General features: G+C 37.3%; 1 protein-coding gene and 1 pseudogene across 3 annotated transcripts; both read right to left on the bottom strand.

Annotated features, from left to right (window-relative positions):
* Positions 1-673: 673 nt before the first annotated feature.
* LOC143849734 (Protein kinase superfamily protein) lies at positions 674-24,213 on the bottom strand. Of its 3 annotated transcripts, XM_077358903.1 has the most exons (15): positions 23,715-24,213; positions 20,972-21,104; positions 20,554-20,800; positions 18,273-18,314; positions 16,838-16,909; positions 15,198-15,333; positions 14,880-15,037; positions 13,017-13,101; positions 11,458-11,654; positions 9,292-9,453; positions 7,570-7,719; positions 5,891-6,151; positions 2,642-2,923; positions 1,042-1,313; positions 674-951 (listed from the first exon to the last, which is right to left on the bottom strand). In XM_077358903.1, the coding sequence occupies exons 1-14, from the start codon at positions 23,788-23,790 to the stop codon at positions 1,065-1,067; spliced, it is 2,250 nt and encodes a 749-aa protein (XP_077215018.1). In that variant the 5' UTR covers positions 23,791-24,213; the 3' UTR covers positions 674-951; positions 1,042-1,064. The 3 variants fall into 3 exon arrangements, with proteins under 3 accessions (XP_077215018.1, XP_077215019.1, XP_077215017.1); XM_077358904.1 differs by having other exon boundaries at positions 674-1,313; positions 21,002-21,104; XM_077358902.1 differs by having other exon boundaries at positions 674-1,313.
* On the bottom strand, positions 9,829-10,755 carry LOC143851299 (phosphoglycerate mutase-like protein AT74 pseudogene; annotated as a pseudogene).
* Positions 24,214-27,506: the final 3,293 nt, after the last annotated feature.

The following is a 27,506-nucleotide window of genomic DNA, read 5'->3' on the forward strand; positions in this document are numbered from 1 at the left end:
TGACATCATTTCCCTAAATTTATGCTTATAGGATATTTAATAGCTAGAGAAATTTACATTTGTAAGAGATTCATATAAATTTACATTTGTAACACATACAATAGCTATAGAAAAATTTACACTTGTATTTAATATTTAAGGGAAATTTATATTATCAAGTTTTTCCATAATATAGGAAATGATTTTAGCACAACCAAGTTTTGATACATTCGCTCACCTTGCTTGTCCTTTAGTGTTTTATTGGCTTGAAAGTGCCTTTTGGGAATAGTAATAACCTTTTTCAAGCTCTTTAAATACTAAAAGACACCAAGTGAGCGCATGTATCAAAATATGTTTGTGCTGAAATCATTTCCCTACATATATACACACTATATAGATAAGGTATTTAATAGCTTATGTGAATTTTAATATATTTGATAGCTATAAAGAAACTTAAATTTATAAGATATCTAATAGCTAATGGAAGTTTATAGTTATAGGGTTTTAAATAACTAGTAGCCACCCAAGTATTATTCCCATCATAGAGATTGTAAAGACATCTTTTTTTTTCCTGAACATATGCATAAACATAATAAAATATGATATATTCTATGAAATTTATTTCATAAATGCATTTATTGTTTATTTTTCCGAGAAAATATCTGATGTTATTGTGTGTGATAAAAAAATAATATCACAACAAAGAATAAGTTAGTATACATCCATAAAGAATCTAGAGGAATTACAGGCATGTGCAAAATAAAATAAAAAAAATTCTCAGGCCAGCAAAACATATAAGTGGTGGGACCAGCCACACCTTGAATGAGCCATGTGCAAGAGATCTCCTACATCAGCTAATCCAACTGTCAAGATTGGCGGTCTTACAAATGAGGCGATTAAATCCAACCGACAGTCCGAATCCAACCAGAAAAAGCCCACCGATCGAATCAAGATCACCCATTGCTGGATTTTCTGTTTAGATCCTTTTGATCATGACTCACCAACTCTGTAATGCTGCTAAAAACATGTAATTATATAATTGAATGAAAGAATTCAGATTACCTTACGGCAGGAAGAGAACCATTTCATGAATCTTTCGATATTTCCTGTTCATTTTTACTGTGAAGAAACCTTGATATACAGAGCCAAACAGCTTCTGGTAATTTATAGCATGAATGTGTCGCCAATGCAGATAGGACATCGAGTGTAAATCTATGAACCTCGGGTCTCAGTGCTGTACGTATTAGCATTGAAGTCCATACCTCTGGTGCTAAGTTTACAGCTTGCCGGAAAGACCGAAAGCCATTAATCAGCCTTCTGATCACTGCTTGTCCCTGCAGGAAGCAGCATAATCCCACAAATATTTAGAGCCAGAAACTGCAGTTCAAATGAGAAAAACGTTTCGAGCGACAATTGTTTTTGTTAAGGAATATAACCAGTGTGGACCCACTCCCACGTGTACAATTATTGGATCAATGAATAATGTTGGCTATCACAAGTCCTGCCTATTGCCTTGGGTCCCACCCTCGTCAAATGATTCCATACATTTGATCAAACATGACAAAAAAAGACATCATTTAAGATATCTTTCATCCATTGACCTTTGAACGCCTTACTATACTTAATACAATGAATGAGATCTCTATTTCGCATCGGACCTGGACCCACTGGGTCACCCTGTGATGGCCCATCAGATCAACAGTCCTGATCACCAAGAACATATGCCATATCTGCACTGTCATGGTCATTTTTTAAAAAAGGAAGTCATGGTCATTTTTTATAATCAAGATGTTGCTAGTCAATCTCTACGCAAATGTACAAGTTCCAAGTATGTTCAGCAAATCTTCCCTGTATGCTTGTGTATGAAACCAAACTAGGCATGTGCATGAGCAATGTGCCAACATAAATTTCTGTTGGATTAGCGGATTCCATATAAAGGAACTTGTAGAGTCTAGTCCAAGTCATAGCGTTTGGAAGGGTAAGGTGTTTAAGGAACTGAAATCCTTGTCAAACACCACATCCAACACCTCAGTTAGAGCTCAATTTGACTGAAATGAATGATATATTAACCTCCATTTCTGTATATCTAATATCAAATTTATAGTCTTGACTCAAAGTAGACAAATAAAGATCTGATATTTACACTCCTTTTGATATGGGGATCCCTCTTTTAATTTCAAATTTCTAGGCTATTATAATATTCAACAAGCTATCAAGAGCCAATAACAGAAGTAGAAGATCAGAATATCCATATAAAGAAGTCTAATAGAAACTGGAGAAGTATAAAATTTAAAAAAGACATATATTATTTAGTTTCCATATGAAATTACAAAAATTGTGACCTGGTGGTCACAGGTTCAAGTCACGGAAACATTTCTTTGTTTGCAAAATGGAAGTCCTCGACTTTACACTTCTCTCATTGGCCCTTACAGATTGAAAGCCATTACCAGTCAATCACGAATAAAGAGAGAGGGCTGCCAATATTAAAAGGAGTGTGAATATCATCTACATATAGTTAATATGAGTGTGAATATCATCTCCCTATAGTTAATAACCCGCAACCTTTAGCTTAATGAGCAGGATTTTCTACAAAGTCATCGGATGCAAAGAAAAGTAATTAAACGCAGAACAGAAGTTGACGAAAAAATTGAGCTAAACAAACCTCAAATTCTGATTTTTCTTTAGGTCCGTGCTGCTCATTGAAAATGCCCGGCAAAGCTCCACCCTGAAGAAAGGCATCTGCTGTCTTAATTATGTCCTGAACAAGGAAAACTCTCACCCTCATACCTTTCTCTGACAGAATGAAGTGAAATAAATCTTCTGTGGCAGCGACAACAGAACGCATGTCAAAGGAATTCCATTCTTGAGAATTTGAAGCATTTGCAGCAGAGTGATTTGGATGGTCGTCTGCTGACTCAGATGCCTGTTGAGAAATAGCCGCTATCTGAAACAAAGTAACACAATATTTCAAAGAAGATCAGGGGTATCGATGGTAATTTGAGCTTGATAAGACGTGAAAGATATCAGAAGCCATATTCTATTTTAGTTTGGGCATAGTTGTCATTTCCATGTTTGATGGAGATGGGACGTTCTGAGAATTAACTTCCACTTTGTAGCTGGTACCAAATTTAGAGTACTCTGGGGACAGAATTCGATTTTGGCATGATATTTGGGTGTCAGACCATTCTCTCAAAGACTTGTTTCTGGATTTGTGTGCCATAGCTCTGGTAAAGGACAATTTTGCGAAGGACAATATGGAAAGAGAACCATATAATGTGGTTTGGAAGCCTCAATTCCGCAGGAATTTTTTTGAGAGAGAGTTAGCATCTGTGACTAGAATGTTGGAGGTGTTGACAGAGAACTACATTAAGCATGATGGGGAAGACAAAAGGGTTTGGATTTGAAATACATCAAACGGATTTTCCGTCAAATCCTTCTACCATCATCTAGTGGCTGGCCCGCGTCCTCCAACATAGGTAGAGTGTGGACATTCCGGGGACCGGCTAGAGTGAGTATTTTTGCTTGGGCGGCCTTGCTAGAAAGGATCCAGACGGTGGACTTCTTACGCAAAAGAAAGTATCTCATTATCGACCATTGTGCTCTTTGTATTGAGGCTGGGGAAACTGTTAATCATATCTTTATACTCAACTCAACAAAGCCTTTGTCCCAAACTAGTTGGGGTTGGCGTTAATCATATCTTTATGCATTGCAAATTTGCTAGGGAAGTACGGGGCAAATTGTTAAGTAGATTTGGAATGGAATGGGTTTTCCCTGCAAAAATCATGGATCTGTTCCTTGGTTGGTCTTAAGTTACGTGGAAAAAAGGAAAATCCTTTGGAATATTTCCTTTCTAGCTATTATCTGGATGCTATGGAAAGAAAGGAATGCTAGAATATTCAAAGGTGTATCAAGAAACGCTTCTTTTATCTTCATCAAAGCTATAGCCTTAACGATAGCGTGGGACGAAGATTCTTCCTTGCTTTAAATTTGTATATGCTTATGACTTATGGAAAGGATGGAGGGAAGTATGCTTCAACTCGGCCCCCATTCAAAAAATCATTCAAGATTGGGAGCCTCCTCCAAGGGGCTTTTTAAAATTGAACTTTGATGGCTCTAGCCTGGGGAACCCAGGTCTGCTGGGATTGGATGTGTCCTTAGGAATGAAGTCGGGGAAGTAATCTGGGCCTTTGCAGGGCCTATCGGTGTAACGAACAACTTGGAAGTAGAAGTTCGTGTAGTTCATCAAGGACTAAAGCTTGGATCTTCGACTATTGAGTTCCATCATGTGCGTCGCTCTGCTAATTCAGGGGTCGATAGGCTTGCAAGAGAGGGAATTTCTAAAGAAACTTTGGCTTTGTTTGATGCCCTGCCACCTTGATTCTTGTATTTTTGTTTGAGCTATGTTCTTGTTATGTCTCTTGTATATCCTCTGTACTCCGACCATTTCAGTCTTTCTTTTAATATAATTTTTGGCCACCTTTCAAAAAAAAAGGTGTCATTTCCATTCTGATGGAAGCTTAGTTTTTTTGTAGAATAAATTTTCAAGTCTTCTAACATTCTCTGCTTGTTTCAGTCTCATATAAGAGGAAACATAAAAAAAAAAAATTAAAAAGTTATCTTTCAAATATAAAGGAAGGATAGAAAAGCAATAGAAGAACACTAAGAAAATCTCAAGAAAAACATAAAACATATTTTACTACACCTCTGATCTAACAATACCATGTTAACATCCTTCTAAAACCAACATGATGATAGAAAGGCAATAGAAGAACACTAAGGGCATGTTCAGCAAGGCTTCTCATTCGCGCCTAAAGAATCGGGCCTAAACGCAGCGATGAGAATCTGGGGAGCGACTCCGAGTCGCTCCACAGAATCCCATCTTTTTAGGGTGTAAACATGTAAAAGTTGAGAAAATTTAGAAACGGGCTTGGTGGGCCGGGTGAGCCGAACTAGCTTTTATGTATTCCAATTTATTTATTTTTTCATTCTCCACCCCTAAAAAAGAGGCAGAAGTCATTATCTATGGTGGCCGAACTACAGCCTAAGAAAACCTCAAGAAAAACATAAAACATATTTTACTTTTATCCCTTTTATACCCTTTTCATTTAATAAAATTTTGAGTTCAACGGCGCCTGTTAATGAACCTTGGGTGCATCAATTTTCCTCTCACTTTCATACACGTTGCAGCAAAATTGCTGTCAAAAAGAATTTTCAAACTGTGACCATTAGGAACAATCAAGCATGAGAGTGCGCACCAATCAAAAAAAGCATGAGAGTGTGCAACAGTAATAAATTGAGGATCTAGGCATGTTGAGATCTGCTCTTGCGTAAAGCAAATACAAAGAAACCATGTTTCATATTAGAGAATCTATACTCGTAATAAATTGAGAGAATTGAGCTAAACCGACCCAACAAGAAGTTTCTTACAATAACTATAGGGAACAGTCAAGCATGAAATGAGCAAGTAAAAAATCTTATTGATCCCATTATCATACATAATATTGAATCTCAATCTGTCAAAAATCAGCATACCAACTTTTTTGTATGGGCTTAGAACACCAACTTGGACACGAAAATATAACTGATATACTATAGTTTCATTTTAAATTAGCTGCACAAATACTTTTGACTATATCAACACAAATTACAAGGAATAGCACGCTAATGTTGATACAAGCAAATATTCCTTTAGAATAGTTAGATTAACCACAATAACAACAAATCCATGATGTTCAAATGATATGCTTTTAAAGAAAATACAGTAAAAACAGAAAGATATACTTAAGATAGAAAATACAGTAAAAACAGAAAGATATACTTAAGATCTTAGGCATGGATAAATTAGCAAATACGATATAATTAAAAGATGTACTTTGCATGTAACAGAACCAATAAGGAATGAATTCCCCACCAGGCGTTCCAACCGATTCCATCGAATGGAGCCATTATTGCGGATAAGAAGCTCCCTTAATATTTTCCTCATATCAGGACTTGAGTCCTCAAGGAGTCTCCCAATAACAAAAGGATATGCACTCTCAACAACTTTGAAATTAGGATCCAATGCTTTTGCAGTCCCTTCTAATGATCCTAATGCTCTAATTACCAATGCATAGTCTGGTGGCAGAGAGAACTCGAACTCATACATGATATCATATAATTGGCTCATTATACCCTGAAAATGAAGGCCAAAAACAGATTAGAGTAATTATATTTTCTACTTTACTAATAATCAATTTAATTACTGTGGATGTGGTCAACATAGTGGAAATGGTTAAGAAAAAGAACATTCAATCCCCCCATTGAAGGGCAGTTAGCATATGGAAATTTGAAAGACAACAGCGGGGAGAGTTATGAGGAAACTCTTACCACTTGTGAAAATCTCAGGTTCTATTAGGGATGCGAATCATGTTACCAATTGATTGAAATTTTACTGAAGCATATAGGAATTCACTTGAAAACCCCTCTAAGATGTAATTCGATGACCGAAGCACAGTACAGTCTTCAGACGTCAGCCTTAAATGGCATAATCGAACACCATTTTCTTTTTCAAATGACATTGAAGTGGACACTTTTTCTTGTTTTTTTATGGCGACGGTGGCAGTGCGTTTGCACACGTCGTCTGTGTGTGTGTGTGTGTCTGTGAGAGAGAGAGAGAGAGAGAGAGAGAGAGAGAGAGAGAGAGAGAGAGAGAGAGCATGTTAGGGTGGAAAGGGAGTCGGGAATGAATAACAATTTTATCAATTAAGAGATAAAAATGGTTCAATTGTGTGCAAGCCTGGCCCAACGGACAGAATCAATCTAAACTGTCATTAAGCTCAAGAAGCTGCTCTTTCTTTGCACCTAGCATTATATGTGAATACACTTCCAAGTCACTCATAATGGCTGTGATTTCGTTGATAATGTTGGCTAGCCTCCATATACACCGGCTCCTCTTTCGTCCTAAGTGATGCTACTCGGATAACCATCACTAATAAGTTTTCTTTGCTAGAAAAATGAATTTTAACCCTTCAAAAAGGGCCCAAGCTTCAGGTTTGTTAAAGAGTGTTTGATCCCAAAAGGGCCCAATTGCCCAAACATGATAACGTTACTTTGCCTGTCTAGTACCCTCCAAAACCCTCCAATTGGTGCTGGATGATGGAATAAATGCCAGATCCTTGGACCATTAATTTTTTTTTTAAAATAAAAAAATACATGATGCACTACTACATGAGCTTGATCTTCCTACTTTGAAGCTGATGACAAGTTAATATGTTCCATTTTCTTCATGTGTTTAAGGACTTTGTTTAAATTTTGACATGGCTATCTTGAGTCTTGACCAAACATTGTTTTGTTGTCCGTGCCACTTTAATCTTCCGTACGGTAAACCTGGTTTGCAAATTATTGTATATACTATGAATTCAACCTAAATGCCACTTTTCAATTTATCCGCACAGTTCAACATAAATGATGAATTGGTTGATCCACTGCTGATGTAAAGTGGGAGAAACTAAAACTAGCACAAAGAGGAAACAAAAAATAAAAGAAAATATCAGAAAGCAAATGACCAGCAAATCATGCTATACAACAAACAAGTAAAGAACTAGGATGTACCTGAAAATCTTGTGATTGTCTGGTTCCATCGCCAAAGGATGCTTTTAGTGCGTCTGCAACTAACTGTACATCAACCTTCTCAGGAATAAAACCCAGAGAAAGGAAGTCATTTGCTAAGCCCAAAGAATCATGGTTAACGAAGTGCACAAGCTGAAACAGAACAGAACCAAACATAGTTACTAGGTCAGCTGAAGGGTTAAACAGAAAAAATAGAAATGTGGGTCTCATAATTAGATACAAATTAGAAACAGTGAACAGACAATTCGACAAAAAAAGACAGAAAATCTCAAAGCCAGAAGAGTCAAATACACATGGGATGTTGCAAATTGGAGTTCTATGTTTGACCGGTTGTACTATGAACTTTGAAGCAAAGAAAAGGGCTCTAAGTTATGTCATACACACAAATAACAGCAGTTTCCAATGCATATAAAGGTCAGCCACAAGACTCGCTTTCTAACCAATATTGATTGGAAGTAGGCAGTCATTTTATCGCCTTGTTCAAGCCACTTAAGTACCAATCTGTCTGAGACATAAGGTGTATTGAAGCATGGGTTAGGCTTCTGTCTCTAGCCTGGAGGTATAATTTCAGCAAAGGATTAATCGAGATGCATCTATAATTTATGATGATTACTTTGATTTTTATTGTGTAGGTTTATTTTCTTCGTTTTTAATAGTAATAGTAACTTAACAACATATTACAGAACTCCTGCAAAAGATAGTATAGTATAATATTTTGCACATTTTCCCAAGAATTTTATAATTCTTTCAAAAGAAATCATTTGACTAGCCATCACATCCCAGGCTAGATTGCCATAGCGCCAGTGCATTCAATACTTTGGCCTGCAATAGTCATTTTCTTTATGGAATTGGTGAACAATTTCATACTAAAGTTACAGTTGTATATGGTAATGTTATGTATGTTTTATTTGCTAACAAAAGCACAAATTAAAAAAATTGACAGATCAAGTATAAAAATACTACATACACAAAACCCATTCCACAATAACCTTTCGCTCTTCAAATCCTTTACCAAAGCATAAGTCTGACACACAAATCATTGGCATGCATGTGACGATTAATGATACCAAAAATTTACTGGACATGGTAGAAACAGAACCACACGAATATAATATCCGGCATATATATATATATATATATATATATATATATATATATATATATATATATATAGGGAAATGTTATCAGCACTACTATATTTTGATGAGGGAACTCCTCACTTTATTAAAAGTACGGTATGGCCCGCACCATAAGAAGATCCAAACCGTCCATTAGATGGGCCACAGCCTAAATAGGTTGTGCTCCAAAAATTATTTCCATAGGTTGATCCTAACCCTCCGATCTATAGAGGGTTAGGATCAACCCTATAACATTCAGATCGGAGGGTTAGGATCAACCTACGGAATTGATTTTTGAGGCACAACCTATTTAGGCTGTAGCCCATCTAATGGACGGTTTGGATCATCCTATGGTGAGGGCCATACCGTACTTTTAATAAAGTGAGGAGTGCCCTCATCAAAATATAGTAGTGCTGATAACATTTCCCTATATATATATATATATATATATATATATATATATATATATATATATATATATATAAAGGACAAACCCAAGATAAATGGATGATTAATTTGGTAAAACACGTATAAATTCTCTAGCATGGATTTTCTGTGGTAGAGTTATGGTGCAAAGAACGCTAACCACTTGGATAAGTCCTACACGATAATGACGAGGAATATCTCCCATCATACCGAAGTCAAAGTATGCAAGAGATCCATCACTGGTAGCAACAAGATTTCCAGGGTGTGGATCGGCATGAAAGAAACCAACTTCAAGCAACTGCCTCAATGAGCAATAAAGTCCCTGATAAGCCAAATAAAAGAGAACTGAGGTCAGAATATTATATGGTGTGCCAGATCTAATTGTGTGACATTACAAACTATAAATATTAATCATACATTACTCCAAGACTCCCCAATTAAATATAGAACTTGCTATAGTTGTTAGGATAACAGTAAATCCAGAACAACCCGGTTAAATCGAGTCTTGGGACTGGGCTCTCTAGGTTAGAAGGAACAGGATTCGTTATAGGCATCGGTGAAACTGTGTAAGATGTGGTCAGAAAATGAAGTACAGTAAGCATCACATAAATCCATGGAAAAAACCTATAAACTGTTTTTATTATCCAATTTCGAATAGAACATTTTCTTTTTTGAATGAACAAGACACCCTTCAATGTCAAATGAAAATTGAAAGTTCGTGTGAGATGATGGCAAGGTTGATTTTAGATTGATTGTCACAGTTGAGCCAGTTCATGTCTATGTCCCTCCATTAAAACTCCAGAAAACTTGAGACCCGATCGAAAACATCCGCAGCCGACTCACCCTTTGGGAACCAAAAGAAGAACCTTCATCACCTTTTTGTCATCTTTCAAAAAAAAAAAAAAAAGAAGAGGAAGAACCTTCATCCCCTTCATCCTCTCTGCCAGAAAATTTCCAAAGAGGTGCTCTGTTATCCTACAGTCATCCTTCACCCCAATTATCCTCTTCCAGGAAAAGGACTTTCCGATCTTACAGAGCGTCAATCGGTTCCGTTGATAAGGGGAGACATAAAAATATAGTTTCCAATTTGGACAATTCCCATCGCTGGAAACAACTTTTCAGATTCCTTCTCCGGCAAGGCTGGCCTATTCAGGGTCGAGAGAGGTCCGAGGGATCCTATAGTCAGGGGTGGTGGTGTAGGCTGAATTGTATATGTCCCCTTGGCACTCTCCATGCCCTACAAGGATGATTCTCCTGGCAAGAAGCTTGAGATGTGGATGAACCATCTCTTTTTGGATCTTTCTTCTCCTCATCTGCCTCCTCTTTTTTTCCAGGATTTTACCTATTCCTCTCGATCTTCTTGTTGGATTCTTGCCTCCCGTTTATGATTTCTCCTCCTCCTCTTCTTCCTCTTATTTTCTTTATCCTTCTTTGTCCTTGGTTCTGTACTTTTGATTCTTCTACCTTCTCTTCTACTTGAGGGAGCAGGTCTTGCCGTCTCTGTATTTATATTGCCTGGGATTCTACTCTTCTTCTACTTTATCCTAATTTTCTTCTTTTTCTGGTGGGTGGTTCTCTGTTTTATGGGTGCATCGTCGGCCATCGCCATTCTGACTTTTTTCACTTCCCGTTTCTTTTTTATTTTTAAACTGAATCAAGCAATAACACATGCCGCATTAATAGAGAGAGAGACAGATGTCTATGCTTCCTGTCACAACTCCAATTTCCAATATAATGCTGGCATTGATCGTTATATGCGGAGTGCAAAAATTGTTTGGAGGGAATGCCATTGTCAAGTGACAATGTCCGTTACTCCCTTACCGAGAAAGTGCTGCTTCGAGCACCTTGAAGCATGCTAGTGTGCAACCAACTACACTGCCTATCATTGTCCAAAAATAATGTCAATATAATGCACAACTTACATTAGATTTGGGTAAAGACACTCGATAACACATACGCAACCATTAAGTTACACATAATACATGGTTTTTTTTTCAGACAAATATGCACGTATATAATGGCATGCTAGTATGCATACATATTAGTTAAAGATCTCATTTTCGGACAAACATATCAATGGACAAGTAGTTACATTTTGGCAGATTAAAGACACCCAGAAACTAATATATTATCCTTTAATTTATTTGCATACATGAAGAAACACGAGATAATAGGATGAAAAGTAACAATCATATATCTTCAACAATAATGTGTACCAATATTACCGCGGATGCACAAAAATGTGGAGAATATTGCACTCATTATATGAAGGACTGATTATGGAAGAAAGCTACTAGTGTAAAGAAAGCAAGCACCTATCAAATACCTCATCAATTAATTGCTTTCGGTTTAAATGGGCTTCAGACATGCGATATGCATCTGTGAGTTTGATACCATCTATCCACTCCATTGTAAGCACTCCCTTACGGGTCAAGTTCCAATATATTTTTGGCACCTTGACACCATTTATCTTTGTAACACCATCCACAGCTGATTTTCTTCTATCGGTGCTTTGACTATGTTCTGTCAATCAAAAGCTAATCATGATCAATATGTTTCAGGTACAAGAGAAGCGAGAAAATAAAAATTAACATGGTAGCCAATGAAAAGTGTTATTTCTTGAAAGTTTTTAATCTTTTGTTCTCAATGCAACCTTAGATACATGTATTCAAGCTGAAGGAAGTAGTCAAACATAACGAAAAGCTAACTGGTTGCATCAGGTATGCCATAAGGAAAGACACCTAAACCCACCCTAGGGAACATCAAGGGAACTTTCACGCGGGAACTTCACCAAATGCATTAAAAACACATTTGGTCACTATGTGTGACTAAACAGAAGAGGGTGTTGGTGAAGCATGGAATTGATGAACCTAACAAATCCATGCATCTATGATGCAATTAACAGTAGATTAGTGACAGTAGTGTTTTAATAACTTTTAGAATTTTTTGTGGTGTTCTTCGTCTATCTTTTTCCTTTTATCATTTTGGGTAATGACAAGCAAGAATATCATAAAGGCATGGATCTGGCACTAGATCCATCCATCACATTGATTAGTGGAATATATTAGTCATCTTTTATTGTTTTTAAATGTTTTGCTTTTTTTTTTAAATGACATGTAAGAACATCATAGATGCTTGGATTTAACAGTAGATCCATGCATCTAATTTTTAATTAGTTTTACTGTTCTTAATGCATTTTTATTGAATAATCTGTAAAACGTTATAGATGCTTGAACTTTGCACTAGGTCCATGTATATTTAACGCTGATAGTGGATCACATGTAATACTTAATTATTTTTTTAATATTGTAAAGTAAGTTTGTTTTTTCCTCTTCAAAAAATATGTAATGCAACATTTTTGCATGAATATGTCAAAAACCCATGAATCTATTATGTCGATCAGACTACTAGTAATACTGAATTTTATTCACGTCTTTAATGTTTTTCTTTTTTTAGGATTTTTTTACTGTCAAGATTTTGTGGTTTTTCTAGTTCTTTTTTGTTGCTTGTTGGATACCTTTTTTTTCATCTTCATGTATTGGGATTAGGTACCTAACTCCATTACAGAGGTGGTTTAAGAAGCATGTGATCCTCTTTGTATTGAAAAAAAGCGAGTCAGCACAGCAAAGCATATACATTAGGTAAGCGTATGTCCTATGACAACCCCGCGGCTTTCTTTTTAGCTCAAATAGGCCACTTCAAAACTTCCCAACTAACTGCAATCAAGATGCTATCCTGTCAAAATAAATTTTTCTATTTGCACAAACAATTCTAGTTCATATGCACAATGGCCATAATTTAAAAGGCAACGTTATATGAAGAAAAAAGGAAGATAAAATAAGCTTTGCAAATCCAAGCATTTAAAACGAGCGTAAGAAAAGTTACTTGGATAGCAAGCATAAAGGGAAGCAAACCGGTCCGCATTTTGCCCCTCCATGATGTAATCAATTTCTTCAAACATGTGTCTGACCTGCTCAATAACAAAAAAACCTGGATATGTGGATAAGCATGTCGTCTAGCTTTCACTTAGAAGATAAAATAGGAAACAAAGATGGAACTCATAAAATATTAGTGATTCCGTGCCATCTTCACATCCATTGCATCTTAGTAGTTCTTTTGAACACTTCTGTAATCTATATATGATCTAAAAAAATTATCTGATTTTATTAAATAAAGTATGTAGACTTTTATTGGTATGGCCAAATGCTCCCACATCTGGCCTTCACCTCCACCATTTCATCTTCTTCACAGTTCTAATTTCTAAATGCTTCTGTAATCTACGCATGATATAAGCGAACTTATTATACCCAAGAATTAAACTTTTTATCTGATTTTATTAAATAAAACTAAGTAGACTTTTTTATTAGTTGCAGGGTTATTCCAAATGCCCCCACATCATAATATTTTTGAAATGTCAACGACTCAATGTCATGATCATGCATCTGCTTCTTGGTGGAAGAGCATTAAGATGTTGGAAGCAATTACATGATTCCATGTGCCATTTTCATCGCTTACTCATGGAGGTGATCATAAAAAGGTGGGGGTGGCCCCAATTGAGGAGAAGATGAGACAGCACCGCTTAAGATGGTTTGGGCATATCCAACGTAGGCCTTTGTATGCTCCAGTGAGAAGAAGTGACTCGTGCCAAGTTGATGGAGTAAAAAGAGTTAGGGGCAGACCAAAAACAACTTGGCTAGAAACAATGAGGAAAGACTTGAGGGCTAGGAACATAACAGAGAACATGACCTTGGGTAGGATAGAATGAAAGAAGATGATCCATGTAGACGAACACAACTAGTGTCAGGATTAGACTTAGTCAATTTGAGCCGGGTAGATCCTTTCACCTTCTTCATGAAAATTTTCTAAAGGATTCATTAGCCGACCCCAACTAGTTTGGGACAAAGGATTAGTTGAGTTGAGTTGTACTCATGGCGGATGAGGGCTGCCTTAATGCATATTAGTGGGAGAGAGGTGAATCTCTGATAAAAGACATGTGATACTTTTAGGGAAATGATATCAGCAGTTCAGCACAACTATATTTTGATATTTTCACTAACCCATCTTGTCTTTTTAGTATTTAAAGAGCTGTCAAAAGGTTATTAAATTTTCCAAAAAGCTCTCACGAGCCAATTAAAGAAGAAAAGACAACTGGGTTTGTTCAAATATCAAAATCTGGTTGTGCTGATAACATTTCCCTACTTTTAAATCTCCAATTCTTTTCCTAGTTGCAGATGATGCAAGTGTCTCATGTTTCTTTGGCTGCTAATAGCATGTGAGATTTCCTTGCCAATAATAAGTTTTTCCTTTACATCATTCGGTCTAAATTGGTGACTTAGTTTGAACTAGATCTCGGCTATATGGGCTTTCAGCTGGTTTTCCTTTTTCACTTCAAACTGTAATAACTTCTATGATGGAGTAAAAACAAGCATCATAGAATTTCTAAGGTATGGATTCATCCCAAAAATTATTTTCCCTGTATTTCCTTTTTTTTTTTTTGGCTGGTGGTCTATTTCCAATATTGGAAGAGAAATTAAGAAACTATAACTTAAAAAGATAGCATAGTTCCTACGCTTTAGGTCACATCAATATGATGATGTACAGGCATTCACAACTTTGATTGAACAAGTATATAGAGGATAAAGTGTTCAATGCCCTATACAATTTTGAGAAATAAAGGTACGTGGAAGGTAATTGCATCAGCAATTATGGCCAAATTCATGAAACAAAGAAAAGAACTAGTGTCCGCACCATCTCATTCACTGCTACCAATAAATCCTTCCGAGCATTGGCAAATCTCTTTAACTGGCCTCCAATCATGTGAAACAATAGGGCATCAAGTGTCAACAAGTGTGACATACCAGGTCTCTGAACTTTAACAGCTACAAGTTCCCCAGAATAGAGATGGGCTGAATGACTCAAAAACAATACCAGAAAGCATTTAGGCATAGAGAACTTAATATATTGATCCTTCAAGATCTACCCAAGAATACACATGCAAAATAGAAAAGTAAAAAAAAAAAAAAAAGGCCATAATTCCCTCCTATCCATGATAATAGATTTTCTAACCTTTATACACCTGCCCCAAAGATGCTGCTGCAATGGGTTCGGCACTGATGTCAGCAAATATTTGTGAAATTGGAGCGCCCAATTGAGACTCAATCAATCTAACTGCAATATGATTTGGAAAAGGTGGAATTTGATCCTAGCAACAAATTGAAAAGTCAGTTGTGATGATGAACATGAAATAATGTGTCACTAAGTCTTTCAGAAGACTACGAAAAAAAAATCCCGTTCTCAAACCAAAGGATACTTTGTCATAATAGCAACAAGATAGAATGTAAATAGTTGGATTTTGTCAACAACTAAAGTAGTTGTATCTTCAATATCAGAGATCCGCAAACAACTGGAATTATTACCGACATTCATCTTGGTTTAGCCAAGAGAGTCATTCCTATTTCATTTTTTGAGGGAACCAGCCTTACTAGCTAAGACAATTGGACTCTTTGAACCATGTTTTTTTGGTATGCTACCTATTACCCCAATAGTGTCTGGTCATCAATCATATTGTTGATAATCACAATCTATTGATGAAAGCACCAAAAAAAAGTAGGAACCAGTAGTTTATCAAGATGGAGTGCATCAATATATGTTAGCGGATTGTTCAACAAGCACATGAGTAAAGATCCATTCCTCTTGGCCTTATTTTTGTGATTGAGTAATCATATGTAAGAGCTCATACATTTTTTCACCTTTGTCATAACCCCTTTAAGGATGATAAATATTGGTAAGATTGCAAACATTAGAATAAAGCTATGTTGCATGGTATGGGTACGGGAGCAGGAATCCCACATAGCAATGAGTGTTAGAATTTGAAACAGGTACCAAGTGTCAAATTCTGCAAACCTCAAGAAAAAAGATTTCTGGTTTCGGCAATAAATTCTAATCAATTCTAAAATTTTAAAAACTGTTGATACAACTGATATATTCAGGGAATGCTGTTGGACCCAGAATACATATTCCAAACATGTACCCAAACTTATCAAGAAAAATAAGGCTGCTAATGATTTTTGGCTCTATATTATTCCACAACCATTATCCAATTTGAGCGTCTTCTTGAATCCACTCAGAGAAATTGAATGCATTAAACAGAGGTTTCACTTCTAAAAGGTAATTCATTTTCCTTTTTGCAGTAAGGAAAACATTCACGGACTTGGCCCAGTGAACATAATTACTACCATTAAGTTTAATGGAAGTAACATGAACAATGAGATAATCAGGAGAAATTAACATTCCCAACTTTGTCTCCACTATGGCTCCCCCAAAGAGCACCCCACCAGTCACTCAGTCAAACCAACAAACACCTATGATGCAAAGATAACATAGGCTGCCAAAAAAAAAAAAAAAAAACAATCACAATAACAATAACAATCAACCAATCATGGTGAAGGATCAAACCCAAGAAATCATGACTCTGATACCATGTTTATGGTTGTGTATTAGGCCAATAGACAAAGGAAGAAGGAAGGAAGAGCGAAGAGAATTGTGAGGTAAGAGATAACATATAACATCACTCACGTAGTATCTATATACTAAATAATGTTGTGAAAAGAAATGCTCCTATACTATTAAACATATTCCAACAGGAACAATTGATTGTATCCCCTTCCTGAAACAAAAATGAGCTACCAAGAAAAAGAAAAACATACCTGTAACTTAGAAAGTTCTTGGCAATACAATTTAGGTAATATATCTGGTCGAGTGCTCAGAGCCTGCCCAAGCTGTAAACCATAAAAAGAAAAATAAACAATCATGTAATTGACCCCAACAAGTAGAATGTGTATCACAATACCATAAGAAAATGGGGAAAAAAATAAGAGAATCAAGAGAGAACAAAGCAATCTAAGAAGCCCCATTCGTAGGAAAGAGGACCATAAGGTTTGTATGGTCCCCAATCTCATTAAACAAAAAGAATAGAGTCCCTTATACATAGTTGCGGCGGGTGATATGGTAATTATTGATCAGGATTTCAATTAATACCAGCTCACTGAACATGACAATTGAATACCAATATGGACACATAATACATAGGTTTCACAATCTTTAATACCAAGATATGTTTACTAATTAATAATTTCTTGCAGTCATCAATGTCAATATACAGATGGTGGACTAAGCTTTCTGGCCCCAGTATGTGTTGGTCTTCTCTTTTAATACCTTTAACCAATTGACCCATGTCTCCCATTTCAGCGTAATTAATGATTTTTTGGCACAAAAATTTCTTAGAATTCTTAATATTGGAATTTGTTATATACTCATACTAAAATACTGGTTATTTTTTTATCAATTGAATAGCAGTAACAGGAAAGCTTTCAATGAAAAGAAAATGGCCCACCTAGGGACAGTGTCCTGTGTTGTTACACATGAGCAAATAACGGCGACAGGGTTCGAGAGTAATAGGGCTCACACCAAAAATTAATATTTTCTGGAAGTGAATTTCACTATGAAAGTGAGAGGTTTTCGGCACCAATGTAGGGAATGAAGATATGCATATGCTCAATCTCCATCTATTTGTGACAAATGTAAATAAGCTAGTCTTTTAACAGCATCAAAACATAATTTCTCTTTTCCATCCCAACGATGGCAATCCCTTGGAGAGTTGAAGAGGCACCTTCATCAAATTTCTATATCTCTCTTGCTAGAGTACCTTGATAAAATTTGCCTCTCGATGATCTGAAATTTTTCATTTCTTCACATGTCATCTGTAAACCAAAATGATATCTTCACAAGTCGATCTTAAATTGTTCATGCACTCTACATGTTGCTGACTGCCGACCCCAACTAGTTTGGGACAAAGGCTTAGTTGAGTTGAGTTGAGTTGAGTCTACATGTTGCTGACTCTGTAATCTATATAATTCAGCAAAACATAATCACTAAGGATTCCCTTTACATTTCAAAATGAAAAATTAAATAAAAATTGTTCCTCCACTAAATGATATAACTAGCATAGAATACAATCAGTATCCCAAGAAGAAATCATTTAAGAGTATCGGGCACAACTATTGAACTGAAATTGGAGCTTAAAGTGGAGATGCTATCTAATCAACTTCTCAACGAGTATTTCTACATCACAGAGTGACTAACCTTGACATAGAAAGGTCCCAAGCGGATTAACGTCTCCCGAAACTGAGCCAAATTGAAGACAGTCAAAATACATACCAGAAAGAATTTATTAATCTATATCTTCGTAGGCTAAAAATAAGGATTTAAGTAGAGGATGCAAGTTCCAATATAAAACATAGTTTCTAACAAAATCCAAGGAGCTTTCAACATGTACATACTGAAACATTCAAGTCATAATATGAAATAAATGGCATTATCACCCAACTAATATGGATATAGCTAGAAACCAATCACAATGATTAAACAAAAAAGAAATGTCAAACCTAGATGCATATCATGACTTCAAATGGTATAGAGGAAATTCTAAACGAACAGCACAGGCAGGGGCATTGAGTTACGGACAAAATTCAACAGGGATGAAGTCAAGCATATCGAATGGAAAAACAGTGGGGTTGTTCTCCATGGGGATAGCAAACCGATGTTTATTTTATCCTTGAAAACAGCCCCAATGTATTAGGTATACCACACAATCAGGGTAGCTAATATCAGGGGTTTATTCAAGAATATATTATCCAAGCAGGGTAACCAAACCCAAGAATAGCTTATCCAAGGATTTCTATACCTATGGAGACTAACCCCAATTGGTGAACACTAAAGGTAAGAAGTGTAGGCAGAAAAAGTTTTCGGATTGAAGGTGATGAAATTAGGGTTTCAAATTGGAGAACATACCTCTTCTAGATCACATACCTGTTCTAGTTCTTGATCAAGATCTAGAATGGCTCTGATACCATCTTGAGTTTTTAAGGATCCATCCACAAGCACTTCATATGGAAGAGGAGGGAGGCGAATAGGGACAAGAAAATTCAATATCCTTCTTTTACATTTTTGTCAATGTTCCAAATGTTCTCCTCTTTCTTCATTCAATACAAACATCTAGATGGATAGTTCGCGGGACAGTGACTATGACTTCTGCAGCTCCTGCTTGTATTGTACACATGTTTTCTCTCTGAAATGTGAACTTTTACAGTCTCCCATCCTTGAGTAATTCGTATCTCTAGTTATTTTAGAACCTTTCCCAATCCTTTAGTATATCGTAACCCTAATTATTTTAATTCTTAATCCTATTTGAGTACCTAACCCTAATTCCCTCACATCCAAATTTGGAAAATAAATTCCCCCATTCATGAAAATTTCAAAACCCTAGATCCATCATTCTATCCTCGTATCTCTAGTTATTTTAGAACCTTTCCCAATCCTTTAGTATATCGTAACCCTAGTTATTTTAATTCTTAATCCTATTTGAGTACCTAACCCTAATTCCTTCACATCCAAATTTGGAAAATATATTCCCCCATTCATGAAAATTTCAAAACCCTAGATCCATCATTCTATCCTCTCCATATCAACCATCCGAAATCTCCAAAACTCTAGTCATAAACCTACAGGATATTGCATCTTCCTTGGTGGAAATTTGGTGAGCTGGAAAAGTAATGCAAAGTTTAGTTGCCGCTCTAGTGCTGAATCTGGGTACCAAGCTATGGCAGTTACAAGTTGTAAATTGATTTGATTGAGGGAAGTACTCAAAGAGTTGGGATTTGAGAATCGATATACCAAATATACCATCACTAGACTAAATAATTACAATTGGGCCCTTAAAGTTCCCACCTAATCCTTGATGGTTCCATACGGAATCAATCCTAACCTTTCACTTTTAGTTTGTTATGAAAAGTTGTATTTATTCAAATTGATTGGGACCCTTCTCATGGGAATATCCTAAATTGATCTAGCCTAGAGAAAAAACCTAAGCCCCCAAGGAATTAACCAAAAAGATTCCCCCCATCTCATGACTCCCCAATTAATCGTAAAATAACCCACCCCCTCCCCATAAATACCCATTCATTTTGCTAGGGGCTTTCAATTTTTCACAAAAAGAAAATCATTTTAGTTCACTAGCTAGTCGCAGTAGCCCAAAGATCCAAAAAAGGGAAAGTAGAAAAAAGTTGAAATTTTGGGAAGTCCTTGCTGCTGTCACTCTCTCCTAACCTCTTGAAGTTCCAAGTGCAAGCTTAAAGAAGTAAAGGAGGAGGACTCCAAATGAGATGGGCTACCCGAGTTATGGAGAAAATAACAATTTTTTTTTCTAAATCATTACTGCTAAAATGATATATCAGTTCAATATCTTACAACATGATCTTCACTTATCACCTGCTAGGTCTATGCACGTTTTAGCCTGAAGTAAATCAAGGTACAAATAGTTTGTCAAAGCATAAAAGAAATGAGTAAAATAGTAAAAGATGAGTACCTTAACAGCACGTTTACGTGAGTCTTGAACGAAAAAATGCCATATGGTCAGCTTAGCCACATGGAAGGAGATAATTGCAGCCCTATACAAAGCCAAGAATGGACCAAAACGATAGTCAGTTGAAACACTTTTTGAGCGATGCACTCCAAGTGCAAGCCCAAACTCACTTTCCAGTGATTCCTTTCTCAGTTTTGCATACTCCGACGATGGCCTTTCACCATGGACACTGGTGAAGCCCGTTGAAAAACTGCAAAAAAAAAAAAAACACGAGCCTAAGAAATACAGTTGGGAAAACAATTGTCATATCCCATCATGATGAATACAAATATGGACATAAATAACTCTCCAGTAGCGATAATTAAGCCACCAGATATGCATCAATAGAGTACAGCATTGTAGAAAAGAAACATTCACATGCGAATGCTGATGCAGCAGATATGATGACAACCAGTTAACTCCTCTCCAGCTTCGAAATTGGATGTGATGACTTTGACCTTTCACCAACAGATACTTCCGTGATAGGGTTCGGAAGGCACTGCCATCATGTAAAGCTGCAAAAGAATAAAAACGAATAGTAAATGTAATAAATATAAAATGGTACTAGAGATTTATGAAAAAAAAATTACTCGTGAAGATTTTTTTTTCCTCCGCGTAAACATGATTTTATATGGTCAATTTTGTGACACACTTACCATCATGAGAAATCCTCCTAGTACCAGTGAGAATTTTATTTGAAATGGGTTCCACTTGAGAACCCTACTACTTCGCTCATAGAAAAGGTGGGTGAGGGGGGGAAAGCAGGAAGAAAAATATCTCCCTCTTGCTTCCTGGGTCTTTTTTTTTTTGGCCAACTTGTTTCCTGTCTCTTGACTTTCTTATAAAATCTCAGTTATTTATATAGTAAAATAGATAACGAAAAAAATGAAAGGAGGACCAAATTGGAGAAACACAAAAAATTGAGTAGAACAACAAGCTGTAGGAGAAAACAATCCTTGGAAAAACCATTTGAGGAGGAAGAGATAAAATTAAGCCTCTTTGCTTTAAGTAAGGACAGAGATCCAGGCCCAAACAACTTTTTTTTGGCCTTTTTTCAAAATTGTTGGGATTTTGTGAAAGAGAACATTTTAAATATCTTCATGGAGTTTTATGCTGGTCTAGAGCTTGAAAAAGGAACATGGGCAACTTTCATAGCTCTTATCCCTAAAGTAAAAGGAGCGGCTAATATTTCTGATTTTCGTCGCATAACCTTGGTGAGATGTCTTTACAAAGTTTTGGCAAAAGTATTGGCAAAAATATTGAAGAGAATCCTCCCAAAGATAGTGCCAGCTTTTATAGTCGGCTTTTATAGGAGAAAAACAAATTCTAGGCTGCGCCGTGATTGCCATTTGCCAATGAAGTGGTGGATTATTATTTTAAGAGTGGAGAGAAAGGAAATGTCTACAAGTTGGACGTGGAAAAAGCCTACGACCGGGTGGAGTGGGACTGCTTAGACTACTTGCTAGAAAGAATGGGATTCGGCCTTAAGTGGAGGGGTTGGATTTGAAGATGTGTTTCATTGGCTTGGTTCTCAATTTTGGTGAATGGCTCGCCAAAATGATTTTTCAAGTCCTCGAGAGGATTAATGCAGGGAGATCAACTTTCTCCTTCCTTATTTGTGATCATCGCCGAGACCCTCAGTAGGATGATTGACAAAGGAAAAGCTTTGGGTAGCAGGGTATGGTTTCTTAGAGCATTGACTTCATGAGACATTTCTTTGATAGAGAGCTAGAAAGGGTTGCGGGTCTGCTAGCAGTTATCGAGGGTATATACATCAAGAAATCAGGGAAAGACAGAAGGGTTTGGATCTAGTGCTCTTTTGAGACATTTACCGTCAAATCATTCTACCAGCAGATTGTATCGAACTCTGGTCCCTCCCGCCTAAACAGGGTATGGAGTATTCCTGCTCCACCTAGGGTATGTACTTTTGGATGGTCGGTTGTGCTAGACAAGATCCTCACAGTGGATCATCTTCGAAGTTCTCACATGTAGATTATTGATCATTGTGCTTTACGCATGGAGGTGGGCGAGAATGTCCATCATATGTTCATTCATTGTGAGCTGGCCAGGTATGTGTGGAGCAGGATTCTCAGAACATTTGGGATTCTATGGGTTTCTCTGCCACTCCACCAGATTTGTTGGAGAGTTAGTCGATGGGTCCCTAACGAAAGAAAGGTGAAATTCTTTGGAATGTAACTTTGCTAGCTATGTGGAATGAGAGAAATGCCCGAGTGTTTAGAGGGCAAGTTAAAAACCCTCAATTCATCTTCATAAAGATCATAGCCCGAACCATTTCTTGGGTTAGGATTCTCCCTGATTTCAAATTTGTATCTGCATGTGACCTAAATGGCAGGGTTGGCGTGAGATATGTTTCAATAGTGAACAACGACAAATCATATCTCAGAGGCGAGATCCTCCTCTCCCTGGGCAGCTTAAACTAAATTTTGATAGTTCCAGCTTGGTGAACCCTGGACCAGCTAGAATGGGGGGCTTATTAAGAGATGATAGAGGTGAGACATTGTGGGCTTTTTGGGGCCCCATTGGGAATTCATATTCCAATGAAGCCGAGATCAGAGCCGTGCTCCAAGGTATTAGGCCTTTAGAGGCGCATTCCATGGATAGGGTGATGGTGGAAGGTGACTCACTAGAGGTGATCAGGTGGCTGAAGGATAGGGAAATGTGGCGAAAGACAAAGTGCACTACTATGCATGGAACTATATATACATTAAAAGAGAAAAATGCCAAGCGCGGCAAAAGGGCAATTTGAATCCTTTTTATCTATTCAGTATGACACTATATTGCTCCCTAAATTGATCATTACAGATACTAAAAAAGAGAAACAACATGAAAAAATTTCAATCCTTTAATGGGTTAAGTAAGTCATTGGACAACTTATTAAGGTGATCAATTCTTACAAAAATCGCCGGCATTTGTTTTAAAAAATTACTTGCATTCGTTTAGAATAGCTGTGATGATTCTGATAATTATATATAGATATATCATAACAGATGAAGGCCGAATTGAATGCTTATTCTTGTAAATAATTTCACAATTAAACAGAACAAAGGACAAAACTGATGATATTTACAGACAAACGGAAGAGAAAATGAGCATGATTGGAAAACCTGATGAGAAGATCAAAGGATGGCGTATAATAGCCGCGACATGCCGCCTATTGAGGTACGTAGTCACATTCCTCATGGGCTAAATTCCGTCAAAAAAAGCCGATTTTCTCAACTCATTTCAGAACGCGAGACTCTTTCCCGTTCGAATGTTTTCAAACGCTAACTGCTCGAAGAAATGCGTGAACGAGAAATTGAATGGGAATAAATGTTGAGGTTTGGAAGGTTTGGGAATGGCATAGGAGTTGTGCCTTGCAGTGGAAGCGAAGAAGAAAAACAGAACAACGAGAATATGAAAGCCAGACCCGAAATAAAAGTGCCACGTAGCGCGAATTTCTCCTCCGCGCAGACACGCACCAGCTTCTCTCTTTATCGCGCAAAACCCTCTATCTCACTCGTAAAAACTTGCGGCTTCGGGGTTTGTAAAGAGGAACAGGAGAGTGCTGGACGGAGCACCGTCTTGATAAAGAAAACGACGTACAGGTGGCATACGAGATTTGGTGCTCAAAAATAGGGCTGCAACTCGGGTCGGGCGGGTCGGGTTTTGAAGAACCCAGCCCTACCCGATAAATATCTCGGGTCGGGTTTTTCCCAGAAAACCCACGATTCTCAAACCCGGCCCTACCAATGATAAAGCTCGGGTCGGGTCGGGTCGGGTCGGGTCAGGTTTTTTTATGTTGACACAATTTTTTAAGGAAAACTCTTGTTTGGCGAGGCAACTCAAATCATAGTAGTAGAAAAACTCAAGCACGGCAAACTCTTTAGTGCATTAACTAATAACTAGTCCAAAGAGAATAAATTGATGCATTACCAAATAAAAATGATTATACTCATATGAGATAAACAACAAACTATTTAGTGCATTAACTATGTAGTTGGAACTTGAAACCGTATATGATAAAATTCAAAGATTTCTATTAATCTTGGATGTGATTACAAGAGAATCAAGTAGTACTTATATTGAACACTTAGATGATAAACATAGAAAGAATATCATGGTAAACATGGAAAGAGATATTGGTAGAATATTATAATCTAACCTAATTACTAATTTAATCTAGCTTCCTAATCTGGCAAGATTACCCCTTTAACCAACTTGCCTAATCTACTACCATGATGATCCAACGGTAGTATTTCAACCCAATCTCACTGTGAGATATCACATATTCTAATATGAAAATAGAATCTTTTGATTGAAGCGCACTGCTGAAGTTTGATGATGAATATGTCTTGATGTTGTTGCCGAATGTATATTTGCCGAATAATACGTCACTTGTTGATTTGCCGTGAAGAGATGGATGAGAACAAATCGTAGCCTCAATGGGCTAGACAAAGACTCAAGCCTCGATGGGCAAGTAGGAATGAGTCACTATGGACCAAAGCCGGAATGTGCACGAAATGGGTCACTACGGACTAAAGCCGGAATGGGCAAGAAAATGGGTCACTATGGACCAATGCCATAATGGGCAAGTCATTAGGCCGATTTAGAATATCGAACCTTATGGAAATAGGTTACATTGGACCAAAGCCTCGAAGAGCAAAAAGGATGCCTCGATGGGCGAGAATGAGCCTCAATGGGCCAGACACATGGGTCGGCAAGTTCCGATCCTCAAGGAATTTGGAAACAACTCTCTCAAGCACGCACTTCAAAACAGATGTAGCACTTCAATTGAAAAGAGAGAATATTCCGGGCACGCACCTCAAATGAAATACCTCAACCGAAATATATATATATATAAAAAAAAAAGTGAATAAGAGATAAAGAATAGGTGAGAAGCGGCAATTAGATGGTTTAGAACAATAACGACAATTACATGAGAAAGGTGCAATAATGGGCCAACTATAAAATTTTAGATGGGGGAAATATGGAATGGAGGGGCTGCCTTTATCAAAGCTAGTGCAAAAGTTTTGCTAATGAGGAAAGTCTAAAAATTAGTAGGAAATGTTGCTGCCATTATCAGTTTTGAGGTGAGGGCACCATGGTTCACCGAATATAAAGCGGGAAAAATAAAAGAATGTCAGAAGGACATGGACGAACTCATTCTCTACCCGTGTGATCTAACCTGTTCTCTGGATCAGTTCCCAACCCTCTGTATCAGTTGCTTCTCCCGCCCGCCCATCATTTAGTGACATAGTGGGGTGGGAGTCAGAAAGAATCTTCCATCTATCTCGTCTCTCAACTCGACCACACGTCTTATAGCTAGGAGCCCCTTTTCCTTCTGCGAAACTTCTGCAAGCACACTTAAACAGCACAATGGTGCTGTTGGATGCTTAGGACAAATAAAACTAAGAGAAAAATAAAAAAGACAGTAAAACAAAGTTGGGAAAGATGGTGACCGGGCGGACGGCTAGATTGGCCGTCCGCCGGAAAGCAAAGATTGTAGGGTTGTCGTCAAGGCCGCACCCGGGTAGGATCGACCCGCTTTGATACCATGATAAAATTCAAAGATTTCTATTAGTCTTGGATGTGATTACAAGAGAATCAAGTAGTGCTTATATTGAGCACTTAGATGATGAACATAGAAAGAATATCAACCCAATCTCATTGTGAGATCTCACATATTCTAACAGTATAGCTAAAGATGGAAAGAGTCCCTGTGATTGCGTGCATGCATGAATTTTACTTTTAAGTTATCACTTTTAAAGTAACAAAGTTTTAGAAAAAAAAACATACTACAAGTTAAGTAACTCGGGACAGGTCGGGTCGGGCCCCTTCAAACCCATCTCAACCCAAGATTCATGCGTGCTTTTGGATCATAGACCCGGCTCGACTCAAAACCCGAGAAACATGAACCCAAACCCGACCCAAGTTGCAGCCCTACTCAAAACCCTCGCTCGTCGCTCAATTGCCATGCGTACTTAAATGGTGCAACTCGGGTCGGGTCGGGTTCGGTTGAGGTCAACCCAACCCAACTCGAGGAACCCATTTTTCCAACCCAACCTAACCCAACCCGATTTCCAACCCAGCTGGGTTCAACTTGACCCAACCTGATTTACAATTTCCTCAGCCCGACCCCACCCAGCCTGACCCGATTTCCAATTCGGGTCGGGTCGGGCTGGGTTGACCCGATTTGATATGGTACCAACAGTTGCTGAGTTATGGCCTGATTAGTTGTATAAGTTCATTGGTCATTTGGTTGATGGCACTAACCACCTCAAGCCGGTTCTAGATTTTGAGAACCAATTGTGAGTCACCAATAATAAGTTTTTGACTCACAGAAATGTCTAAAACTCTATGAAATAAAGTAATTTGTTTTTGTTGTGTTGTGTGAGCCACAAAAATGTCTAAAAATCTATTAACTCTATGAAATAAAGTCACCAATAAAGGCAATAATTATTTGTTTTTGTTGTGTAGGCCACTTTCCCAAAAATGTCTAAAACTCAACGAAATAAAGTCTACAAAGGTAAAAAGTTGAAAAAAAAAAAAAAACTTTACAAAATAAGCCGGGTTACAATTCGGGTCGGGTTGCCTGATACCCTAACCTGACCCAACCCAATTGGCAAATCTGGTTAGAAAATCCCAATCCGACCCGGAGAATCCCAACCCAACCCGGCAAAAAAACGGGTTGAACCAGCGGGGTTTGGGCTGAGCCCGTCTAAGTTGCACCCCTAGTTAAATACGTGTTACACTAGTCATTTTACCAAAGATATTAGGGCAAACCTGGCAATTAAAGAACCTAATAGGCGAAGGATATGCAATCAGCCTACCGCATTGGATAGAATTATCACTCTCACTCCAAAAAAAAACGCACGGACATTTTAGTAATTTGGTAATTTTTTTATTTATTATTGGTA

This window comes from Tasmannia lanceolata, unplaced genomic scaffold (assembly GCF_043159265.1).
Source record: "Tasmannia lanceolata isolate RefF3 unplaced genomic scaffold, GAP_Taslan_0.1 ptg000018l, whole genome shotgun sequence".
NCBI classification, from domain to species: domain Eukaryota; kingdom Viridiplantae; phylum Streptophyta; class Magnoliopsida; order Canellales; family Winteraceae; genus Tasmannia; species Tasmannia lanceolata.